At 37.0% G+C, this 12708-nt stretch overlaps 1 protein-coding gene across 7 annotated transcripts in view; it reads right to left on the bottom strand.

Annotated features, from left to right (window-relative positions):
- Positions 1-12708, bottom strand: part of cadpsb (Ca2+-dependent activator protein for secretion b) — a 109729-nt gene that overhangs the window by 17322 nt on the left and 79699 nt on the right. For 4 of the 7 annotated variants that reach the window (XM_067460144.1, XM_067460145.1, XM_067460140.1 and 1 more), the window contains exons 12-17: positions 11699-11835; positions 7250-7437; positions 4871-4972; positions 4191-4254; positions 3843-3966; positions 1436-1504 (exon numbers count right to left, since the gene is read on the bottom strand). In XM_067460144.1, the coding sequence (XP_067316245.1) occupies positions 1436-1504; positions 3843-3966; positions 4191-4254; positions 4871-4972; positions 7250-7437; positions 11699-11835 (684 nt within the window). Of the gene's footprint in view, positions 1-582; positions 616-1435; positions 1505-3842; positions 3967-4190; positions 4255-4870; positions 4973-7249; positions 7438-11698; positions 11836-12708 lie in introns of all 7 variants that reach the window. The other 3 variants (XM_067460142.1, XM_067460143.1, XM_067460146.1) reach the window with 2 other exon arrangements.

Genomic DNA, 12708 nt, shown 5'->3' with positions numbered 1-12708 from the left:
CAATAAATTAAGTTTTAAGAGTTCACATATTTGGAGTAATATTAATAAAACTTTTTTTTTACATGACCAACATTTTGATACTTTTGGTGTAGGTTTACCGCTTGGTGCCCATTGAAACATCAGAGTCCTGAAGCAAAGCCAATTGAGAACCACTTATTTAGAAAATTCAGATTTTCTTCCATTGTTTTATTCCCAGTGCTTTAGAGAGACACATTTGCAAGTCATTCTCCACTCACATTTTAACACATTGAAAAAAAAAACTTCCACTGAAATATTTGTGAAAGATAGAATTACTTCTCCCAAGTCTGCATAATGTAACACCATTAGGCAGACTGTGTAGTGCTAAGAGGCTCCATTTCAATTTCTAAAGTCATAATATAACACAAAATAAGTTTTTACCCAAATTTTGTGCATATATTGATAGAAGAATACTATCTTCACAATAAAAGGATTGCACAAGGGTGGACCTTGTGTCATGGTGTATACACTTTCAGACTAAAAAAGTTCTCTCTGTAATTGTGTCATGTGCATATGCCAGGATGTGTTGAAGGGGACAGGGGATGACATCAAACATAGCTTCACCTGGATCCTTCTGATCCTTTAGAGTTTTCTCAACTTGAGAGAGAAAGAGAGAGAGAGAGAAAGAGAGAAAAAGAGAGTCAGAGCAACATAAGGAGAGGGAGAAATAAGGGAGAGAGAGAAGGCGAGAACTGGAGGGAAAAGGTTGCATGTTTTAGCCCAAAGTCACTGCAGCATCCCTGGTCATTTCCCCCTTGGTTGCGCTCCAGAGAATAAGTATGTATTTGATATAGAATAAATATAATAATAATAATAACAAAAAAAGTAATGGAAAATAAACACACATGAAGATATTTACCTGGAACGACAAGAACAAAAACACATAGCACAGTAGCAACTGAACGACGTACTGAACAAAGAGACAATAGCCATTGTTCGGTTGCATGACAAATTGAACATAGCTGTAGTAATCACGAACAAGACAAACTTGTGATGTTGGAACACATAAGTTATAGCTCGTACACGTGTACTAACTCCTGCTCTCCCGGTAGCTCAGTCACCTGTTGACGTGTCTGGAACCCCCCAGTGAAACCACCTACCACACCACAGTAACGATATACACTCAGACAAAGTAAAATAGCGAGCAAAGTAAAAATGCATTCAAGTCACAAACAGGAGCTTCAACCAAAAATGAACAAGAGGAAGCAGAACGGATGCATCAGTCATGTCGTATTACAAACAGATGGAACATCTCTGCCAAAAAAATTGGAATCGGAACATTGCGTATCGTTCTCTACTCAGTGTCTGTCATCTGTATGAATGTGGCAAAACAGAAAAGTTCAGAGAAGGACGCGACATGGAGGGTTGATCTGATGAAAGAGAGGTAAAGAATGAGGGGTGAGGAGTTGTTACTCACGGATGGTTAAATCCATCACTTGTGTTGCCAAGGAGTAGACAGGATGATCATACATTTCCCTCTTTTTTCCTAAAGAAAAAGAGGATTCCGGCATGCAAGAGTTTGGGGTCAGAGGAAAGGGGGTCAAGGGTTGGTTATGGTGAAGGTATGTCTTGCGTTAAGGGAAGTTCTCATTAAAGGTTCAGTGTGTAGTATTTCTAGGAGGATCTATGACAGAAATGCAATGTAATATACATAATGTTTTCAGTTGTATATAAAGACCTTACATAATGTGTTTATGTAATGAGCCATTTCGATCTAGATACACTGCGGGTCTCCTTACAGTGAAATCACCATCTTGCGCCGTCATGTTTTTACAGTGGAAACATTCTATCTCACCACTAGAATTTACACACTGCCCCTTTAAGAGCAATAAATCAGTTTTTGGAAAATGTTGGATAATACAACATGATTTGATGTTTAAAACCCTTAAACCACAATTACCCTTAAATTCTCACTTAGAGACTCCAAAAATAAAGAATAAAGTGGAAGTGGAAAACTTTTAAATGTGCAATACTGTACAAATATATAGGGCAAGTAAGATTTATTTTTATTTTTTTGGAAATAAATAAATAAATACTCATTTAGCAAGGACGCTTGAAATAGATTTAAAGTAAAGACTTTTATATTGTTACAGAAAATTATATTTCAAATATATGTTGTTATTTTGATTCTCAAGCATCACAATTGTTTTTAACATTGGTAACAATAAGGATATATTTTGGAGCAAATCAGCATATTCTAATTATTTCTGAAGGATCATGTGACACTGAAGTATCTTAAAATAAATGCAGTATTGATAAGCATAAGAGACTGTACAAAATCTTACTAACCTTAAACTTTTGAACAGTAGTGTATTGTTCACCCAAATTAAAACTCTTGTCATGTGAAACGCATCACAATTTTTCTTCCATGGATTTCAAAATCCAACTGATTGTATGCTATACTTTTATTGTGTTTTTGTACAAAAAACCTTTTCAGAGCCGCAAGCCATTTTTGTTGTATGGAAAATGGCAGAGTGAAATATCTCCTATGTGTTTTGTTCCACTAAAGAATAGAAAACCATGTGCATTTCAATTGACATGAGGGTGAGTAATTGATGACAGATTCATATTTAGGTGAGTTATTATTTTAAGGAAATTCTGTCACTTTATTTCATCAGGGAACAAGCAGTCAAGGTCCATTAGAAAGGCACACTTGTAAACTGATTCTGTGTTCAGCCATTTGTGACATTTGTATCATTGGTTTGTCACCTTGTTCGAAATAAGCGACAGAACCAGTGACTTGAGCATTCAATCAGAGAGATGATTTAAAAATATCTTCAAACATCTAAACCCACAAACATCCTCCTTAAAACCAGCCCACAATACCTTCCACTCCTCTACAAACAGAAACCCGTCATTATTGCCCATCCCTTGCTTCTTTTTAATCCTCTTTCACGGTTGTTGCCCAGCCTGGCATTGTTTCATGGATGCTTCCCTCCTTATCTCATTGCTCTTTCCCTCAACCTGTTTTCCTCTAATAGGCTCTTCTACCCTTCAGCCGCTCCTTCCCACATACTTAATTTATTTCACCGCAAGATTCGTCCCCATTCCTGCATTCCTTTCTATTCACTGACTCATTTTCTCCTCCGTAACAATTTCTCTACCCTGATGTCGTTTATCACCCTGATCTGAGCCATGATAATAGAAAAGAGAATGTGTGGAGAGCCTCTGAAAAATGTCCAATTTCCAATCTTCTATGTTATCGCAACACATAGGAAATGGTCTGAAGCTCTTCTTTGTGTGGATTTGAATGCATTTTTACACACAAGTCCACAAAAGGAGAAAGGACAAGAAGACATTTAAACTTTTCTTGAAAACAGGAAAGGAACAAAAGCAGTAATTGACCTTAGAATAAACAAGTATAGTATTTCAAACAAGACAGATGCTGCGTAATTCAAGAATGTGTTCTGGTGTATAATAAATACAAATAAAATCATGCAGGCATTTCATTTATTTATATATATATATATATATATATATATATATATATATATATATATATATATATATATATATATATATATATATATATATATATATATGAACTGCAAACCATCAAAATAAATTTACAATTTAAACAAAAGCTTAATTACCCAAACCTAAATTTATTTTCCTTTCACATACTGAAAGTAGAAGAACAGATTATTTACTTAAAGCACATTATTCAAATATGGACCACAGTTGATATAAATAAATTGATTAAAATGACTGGAAACTGAGTGAAAAAAAGTGAAAAAGTACAAAAGTTCCCTTCTAGTTCAAATCATCATGGTTAAGTGCTTTAAAATCATAACGCTTTGAAAAAAGAGGGTAATGATAGTCACCTTCCACTCTGGCGTATTCAGTGATGCGCTGGTAGTTAATTTGAGCTGCTTGCTCTAAGCATTTCCGAATGACAGCCTTGACTTCCTCCTGCGGCACTGGGGTCACAATGTCCTTCATAAGCACCTGTGAAAAAAACACAAATCTGAGTTTTTTTAATCTAGTGACATAAATGTTGTTGTCCTGGTATAAATGAGTCATACTTTTAAAAACTTTTTTTATTTGAAATAATGATGCACAGCAGAACAAGTAAACAGAGGCAGGTGGTACTGAACAAAATACCATCAATTGCTTCTCTTTTCCTTCTACTGCTGCTATTCTGAATCAATATAAGTCAATGTTGTCATTACCCTCTCCAGCAAAGACAGAGTGGCTTTCAATGCTCCCTCAGGGCGACCAAATGGAAAGCAATACCTACAACAACAAAAATTGCATTGTGTCTGTAGAAAATCCTATACACTTATATTTTTGGATGCAATGTCGAGAGGAAACAAAACGGTGTACACCAGTGGTTCTTAACTGATGGGCAGAGTACCAAAAATGGATTATGGACAGCAAGGTAAAAGACGAACTGAGAAAAAAATTAAACCGCATGAAAGTGTCTGGTTTGATTCCCAAAGGCTATAATTTGAGCTCTGTTGTTGAAATCACAGTGATATGTATATGCACTTCTCATATTCAGCCTAATACAATATTTGGCCCAGTATTTTTTCTATGCATTAAGCTGATTAATCACCTCTGTTGTTTGTGTGTTTACAAAATTGCCAATTTCCCTATTCTGCTTAATAATTTGCATACTGTTGGGACTAGGCTGTCTATGATGATATCATTTTTAATGTATGATTTTAAAGTGCATTTTTTTTCTATTTTTGTAGACTAAACCTTTTAATGAGATGTTGGATTGCACCTGATGTTCAATATAAAATCTGTGTCATGAAACAAGACCAAGAGAACCACTGGTGTACACAGTCTTCTTGCTATAATTCAGGTTGTGAAATGTTCAATAAAGGCCTTACGTCTACATACTCACCTAAAGTTTGTGATCTGATTCTCCAGAAGGACACGTAATCGTTCTTTGATTTCCTCAAAGCGCTCTTTTTCTTCCACCGCAACCGTTCCAAGACCGTCAGGCCTATTTTACAAGCAAAACATGCCATTATTTGCAAATTGATTAGGAAGAAAGATCCATTTTGAGCCAAGGCGAAAGTAATAACAATCAAAAGAAAGTCTTGAACTGATTTATTATTACAACTAATTATATTATATATACTACATAATTGGTTTATAAAGCCCTGTATATTTTCAGTGAAACCTAATCAAACCACATTAAAATTTCAGTATGCAGTATATCACACTTGTAACAATAAAATACCGGCCTGGCACACTGAGCGCAGAAAGAACATCTAACCAGAAGCAATGTCTGGCTTTCTTAAATCTAATACACTGGCTCTAAATGTATTTGTACCCAGCAGATGGGACCCTGTTGTGATACACTTGGGGGACATTGTTTCCAACCCATTTTTTTTATTTACTGCTATTGATGTCACAAAACTACACTTGGGGACCATATTGCATTAAATATATTTAATAGACACCTAGTTGCAGCACAATAATAAATATACTTTCAACAAGTCAGTGGGAAGAGAAAACTAAACTGAACATGCTGTATCAAACGCAAATCAAATCAAAATTGATCCAAAAAATTATCTTAATGCAGGATCTTTCAATATTATGCAATACCATGACTTTAAAGGAATAATTCTGCCAAAAAATGTACACTCACCTAAAGGATTATTAAGACTAATACTGTTTTTGACTCTCTTTCGCCTTCAGAACTGCCTTAATTCTACATGATTTGAGCTTTGTAACATGGTGCATTACCCTGCTGGAAGTAGCCATCAGATGATTGGTACATGTTGGTCATAAAGGGATGGACATGGTCAGAAACAATGCTCGGGTAGGCTGTGGCATTTAAACGAAGCCCAATTGGCACCAAGGGGCCTAAAGTGTGCCAAGAAAACATCTCCCACACCATTACACCACCACCACCAGCCTGCACAGTGGTAACAAGGCATGATGGATCCATGTTCTCATTCTGTTTACACCAAATTCTGACTCTACCATCTAAATGTCTCAATAAAAATCGAGACTCATCAGACCAGGCAACATTTTTCCAGTCTTCAACTGTCCAATTTTGGTGAGCTCGTGCAAATTGTAGCCTCTTTTTTCTATTTGTAGTGGAGATGAGTGGTAGCCGGTGGGGTCTTCTGCTGTTGTAGCCCATCTGCCTCAAGGTTGTGCATGTTGTGGCTTCAAAAATGCTTTGCTGCATACCTCGGTTGTAACGAGTGGTTATTTCAGTCAAAGTTGCTCTTCTATCAGCTTGAATCAGTCGGCCCATTCTTCTCTGACCTTTAGCATCAACAAGGCATTTCCACCCACAGGACTGTCGCATACTGGATGTTTTTTCCTTTTCACGCCATTCTTTGTAAACCCTAGAAATGGTAGTGCATGAAAATCCCAGTAACTGAGCAGATTGTGAAATACTCAGTACGGCCCATCTGGCACCAACAACCATGCCACGCTCAAAATTGCTTAAATCACCGTTCTTTCCCATTCTGACATTCAGTTTGGAGTTCAGGAGATTGTCTTGACCAGGACCACACCCCTAAATGCATTGAAGCAACTGCCATGTGATTGGTTGATTAGATAATTGCATTAATTTTAAACTGAACAGGTGTTCCTAATAATCCTTTAGGTGAGTATATGTCAATGTTTATAGCTCTTTTTTTCTTTTCTTTTTTATTTTGGGGTGAACTACAATATACTTTTAAGATATCCTAAGCTGTTTAAGCAATTTCACCATTTGTGAGATACATTTGCTGCCATTGCACAATGTAAAATATGATGCTGTTGATATGAATATATCCTTGATAAGCCCTCTTACCTTGCGCTTTCAAGGGACAGCTGTGTTTTACATTTCCTCTTTTTTTTAGACTCCTTTTTCCCTCCTGACTTTGAGCCAGCCCCCTGTAACTCAGACCCCCTCTGACTATCAGGAACATGTAATGAATGAGCAACACAATGAGATTTGGAAATTAAAATAACAAAACAAGGAGAATGGAAAATGTAGTGGCTGAAAGAATACTGCTGAGGTTTGGAAAGTGGAAAAGAAATGAAAAATGATTGAGAACAAAAGACACAACAAATCAAACAAAATTTGGCAAAATTATAAAGAACATTCACATGGGAAAATATAATAAACTCTAAAAAAAAAAACTACAAAAATATGCTGATCACTTGCAAAGAGACCTTGGTTCTGCACTCTCGTTCACCCTGCTTCCATGATAGTATCTCGCCCAACATCTAAAATCCCAATAACACAGTGTATCTTTACGCAAGCCTGTACCTGTTTCCGTGAACATGGGAGGCACAAAACGCGAAGCTGTAGTGCAACAGCGTCGGGTCAATCATGTGCCCAGCATCTGCCCTCTCCAGTAGGTCGCCAAGATAACACAGATGTCTATGGCATCCTCTCACCCCGTTCCGAGCGCAGTACTCATCCAGAACAAACACTTGACCCGGGCTGAACCATCCCTACAATTAAAAAACAATTTTATTTTCATTCTAAAGTGCAGTTTGATTAGATAAAAATATGTGTAGCACAGCATGAGTTTCCTTTAAAAGAAACAAATTGAAATTTTGACCATAAACACTACTGTATTAAAGGTTATTGTTGATATATAAAAAAAAATGTATTGGTATTTAATGATTTTGAAAAGTGATCACCACGACGGAATTTATGTGATCAAAAATACAGTAAAAAATAAAGTGAAATAATAAATGGTTAAAATGTTTATATATTTAAAGGAATTGTATGTAAGAAATATATTTCAATTAATCATAAAATGGCCCTGATGTGTCACTAGAGAAATCATGTTAATCTCAAATACTTATATCACTGACAACAGTAGTCCGGCCAGAATATAGTCATTTAAAAGTTGTTGTTGCAGCCCTCAACTGGTGTTGATGTTGTCATGTTGTGTTTTGGCCTGAAGCTCCACCCTCCACCTATCAACCAATCATGAAGTCAGTAGTGTTTCTGCATCCGGGTTGCCAGCTCTGCTCTAGTTACCACAGCTGCAGCTACAAACGTTTCTGCTGGATCCTGCAACCTATCTGGCAACCTCGAGTCAGGGGCGAGGGGGAGAGGGGATACACCTGCAGTACCAGTTTTGGCCACAAACTTACATACACTTCCTTTAAATGCAATTTATTTCTGATATGGCAAAACTGAATTTTCAGCATCATTAATTAATCCTTCAGAAATTTGATAAATAATATGTTGATTTGGTGCTTGGGGTTAGAGCGGGACTGTTTTTTAGGTCCCGCTCCCGCTGGGGTTATATTCCGCAGGTTATATATATATACACTCTTTGTTCACCTGCTGTCTGCTTAGAATAATTTTCTTCCCGACCATCCTGCTAAATTTAGATCTCGTTTCCAGAATTTCACATTTAAATTTCCACAGAGAAAATAAAAATGTAGTTTCCACAAAAATTGTATTTTTTAATTTTATTCACCCTGTTTTTTACATTATTTTTATTTATTTTTTACAAAATTTTATATTTTGCAGCCAACACAGTAGGGGGAAAAATGTTGCAGAGAAAGAAAAAAAAGTACAAAAATTTAAGCCTATAGGCTATTTGTTATTTTTATTCGTATTGTCAAAATACAAAATTCTTAACATTTTGCTGTCAACACAGTTTCTCTCATAAAAAAGACTCCCATACATTAGACTTGCCTGATGTGGGGTTCTTAGCAGTAAACTGACCATTTTTTCCAGTCCAAGCTGAACGTCCTTCAAGGACAGCGCATCCACACTTTGCTCTGCTATCCTTATATTCTGCTCTGCCGGTCATCAACAACCTGCCTGTTCTAGGGCCGTATATTTACCACCGGTACAGTCTGCCCTGAGGACCGTTATGCACAGACCCCGCAGATACAATGCATGACGCAGAAAGAACTGGTCCATGTGTGCAGCGTGTGCATACCGGTCCTGAGAGCATGCTGTATACCAGGTCGATAAGATTAAGATTAAGTAAAACGAAGATATGCTGTTCTGAAAGGATGTCAGTGATATTGAATGACTGACGTCTCCTGTTCAAATTACACCAGGAGTCACCGACCACTACCGTGTTTCAGTCGGAAATTTAAACCTGCGGTGCAAAATATCAGCCACGGGAATCCAGACCTCCACTTGGGGTGTGACGAGATCTTATGCCACTAGATCTCACAAAAGTCTAAAAAGCTGTCTCACGATATTGCCATAACAGAGTGTGAGGGTGAAATTAGCATAGAAAATGCCACCGCTATGTTTACATTACATTATGGTGCCCACCATAATGCCTCCACTGTCGTTTTGCTGCAGAGTTGCACACAATGCAGCAGGAATCACATTTCACTGATCACGTGACAAGAGTAAGGCAAGATGACTGACAAGACCATCCCCATACACAGAGCATGTGCAATCGCGAAAGTAAAACGCAAGCTCCCTGATGTGCGCAAATTAGGCTACATACATACAATAATATCCTGTCTCCCAATATCAGACTTATCTTAGGCTAGGCTGTGTAGTTGTATCCACCTCTTAGCTCTGGACTCTGTATGCAGTATGAATACCGAGAGAGTACTTTGATTATGGTAGCACTTTTTGGGTCAGATTTACTGAACAGGGTAAATTAGCGTAAGAGCGTAAGCAATTCCAATAAAGCACAGATGGAAGTGGAAAGTTCTGCGCATGATCTACTGACAACGCACAAATTAAAGACCACATACGCAGCCAGATCATTTCCATAATGACCAACACAAGATGCCAGTTAAAGGGTTAGTTCAACCAAAAATGAAATTTCTTTCATTAATGACTCACCCCAATGTCGTTCCACACCCGTAAGACCTCTGTTCATCCTCGGAACACAGTTTACGATATTTCAGATTTAGTCTGAGGCCTTTCTGTCCTTTGAATGTAAGTGTATGCCCACTTGCTGTCCACATCCAGAAGGTAATGAAAACATCATCAAAGTAGTCCATATGTGACATCAGTGGGTTAGTTAGACTCTTTTGAAACATCGACAATACATTTTGGTCTAAAAATAACAAAAAATATGACTTTATTCAGCATTATTGTCTTCTCTTCCGTGTTCCTCAAATAAGGAATCAAACGGTCATGATTCAAGATTCGGATCGCGTGAGAAACTGTTGAAATCACGTGACATTGGCGATATGAATCACGAATCAATCTGCTGATTCGCGACCGTTTGATTCTTTATTTGAGGTTTGAAAACAAACGCGGAAGAGAAGACAATGCTGAATAAAGTCGTATTGTTTGTTATTTTTGGACCAAAATGCATTGTCGACGCTTCAAAAGAGTCTAACTAACCCTCTGATGTCACATATGGACTACTTTGATGATGTTTTCATTACCTTCTGGATGTGGACAGCAAGTGGGCACACACTTACATTCAAAGGACAGAAAAGCCTCGAACTAAATCTGAAATATCTTAAACTGTGTTCCGAGGATGAACAGAGATCTTACGGGTGTGGAAAGACATTGGGGTGAGTCATTAATGAAAGAAATGTCATTTTTGGGTGAACTAACCCTTTAAAGACATGCTTTTTTAGATGGGAAATAATGGTGCAAACACCAGAAAATTGACAAGCACAAACCTTGCATGATTCATTTAAATAATTAACTGTCCACGCCTTTTCAACGCAATTTTTTGTATATATATTTTTGTATATTGTTGTCTTTCAATGGATAATGTCACCAATGGTCGGGGTCGTATCCTTGTACTGTCTACGTCTTCCGTTCCCCTATGACTTCTATGTGGTATGTGTTCAGTTTCAGTTTATGTATTTTCTAGTTACGTTTTCCCCCTCGTGGGTTTTGTTTTGCATTTATGTTTTATTTGTTATGAATAAATGTTATTCTTCTTGCACTTGAGTCCTCGCACCCATTCCTTTGTGTGTACGTGACAGATAATTCATACTCAGAAAGTAGAACTGAAATGACATTTCAAACATTTCAAAACCCACCTGTAGACTATTTTGTCATTGAGGATTTCTTAAAAATATTGTGCAAAAATACTGTCTTGTTCTCGTGAAACCAATCTTGTGTCTCATCTCGTGAGCTGAGTGTCTCATCACACCCCAAATTGGTGCTCAAGAACTTTTTTTATTATCGCTGCTGAAAACTGAACCCATGTTGGATTTAGTTGTTTTGCATTTAAGTCAGCAAAAAAAAAAAAAAAAACAGTAACATGTTAATTTAAGGTGATATTGTTACACGTTACTACATTAAAGAGATAGTTCACCCAAAAATGAAAATTCTGTCATCATTTACTAACCCCTCATGTTGTTCCAAACCTGTTTGAGTTTCTTTCTTCTGCCAAACACAAAAGAAGATATTTTGAAGAATGTTTGTAACCAGGCAGATAGAACATCCATTCACTACCATATATAGGGGAAAAAATTGTATGGTAGTAAATGGTTGCTCTATCTGCTTTGTTACAAACATTCTTCAAAATATCTTCTTTTGTGTTAGGCAGAAGATAGAAACTCAAACAGGTTTGGAACAACATGAGGGGTGAGTAAATGATGACAGAATTTTCATTTTTGGGTGAACTATCTCTTTAACTTAGAGTAATAACAGTAAACTATGCATAATTACAAGTAACTAACCCTAACCATAACCGTATAGTAAGTACATGTAGTTAATTCATATACTTTTTGAATAAATACAATGTAACTACGTCACCTTGAAATGAAGTTTAACCAAAAAAAAAAAAAAAACACTTACCAGACATGCAAAGTTGTCATTTAGCCTGTGGTCCAACGTGAGCCTCTGCACCATCTCGAACAACGAGGCATGATCGAAGCTACATGGGTTAGCTGAGATAAACTCATCCATGCCATGCTTCTGTGCTCTGTCAGCATCTATTCCAGCCATTCATGGGAGAAGAAGGGAGAGGGGGTGGGTTCAAGGAACAGGAAATTATTAAACAGTAAGGAGAATGATTTGTTCCCCTCTCACCACAAAAACTAAACACCTAGAATGAGCCCTCTATGGCAAATCAAGGACATTGAGCTTTCACATTGTCAACTTGCAGCAAAAGTCAAGCAGAGTTCAATCGGACCTAGCAAATGTGGAACTGAGTGATAACCCTCAGCTCACATTCATTCTGGACGTGCATGCATGAGCTGATCAGGGCGTGGTCTCTTCCTGTTCTCTCAATCAAAAGCTTTTGAACGTAAAAGCCACCGATGGCTTTGAGGAAGTGGTGCAATTCCAAATGTAGTTTCTTTCATATGAATACAATAGATTCTGCCATTCGCAATTGATTAATGTCACTCATTTTAAGAGAGAAGATGGATTGTGTGCTCGTAAAAGTGCAAATGCCGAAAAGAAAAAAAATCAGGGGCGATATGTTAGCCATTTTTCATTTATTATAATTAACTAACCTGGTAAGTCTCCAAAAGTCATCTTTAAGATAATATTTAAAGACCCCATGAAAAGGCCTGACCAGCACAGGTTTATTTTCATTCTAGAGAGTCACTTGATTAAATAAAAATATAATATAATATACACTACCGTTTAAAAGTTTGGGGGTTTTAATGTTTTTGAAATAAGTCTCTTATGCTCACCAAGGCTGCATTTATTTGATCAAAATACAGTTAAAACAGAAATACTGCAAAATATTACAAAAAATACAAAAAAATTAATTTATTCCTGTGATGGAAAAGCTGATTTTTTAGCATCATCACTCCAGTCTTCAGTGTCACACAATCCTTCAGAAATCATTCTAATAT

Source organism: Pseudorasbora parva, chromosome 12 (assembly GCF_024679245.1).
Source record: "Pseudorasbora parva isolate DD20220531a chromosome 12, ASM2467924v1, whole genome shotgun sequence".
Lineage (NCBI taxonomy): Eukaryota > Metazoa > Chordata > Actinopteri > Cypriniformes > Gobionidae > Pseudorasbora > Pseudorasbora parva.
Note: the sequence above shows the minus strand (reverse complement) of the source record. Positions and strands in the feature narration are given on the sequence as shown.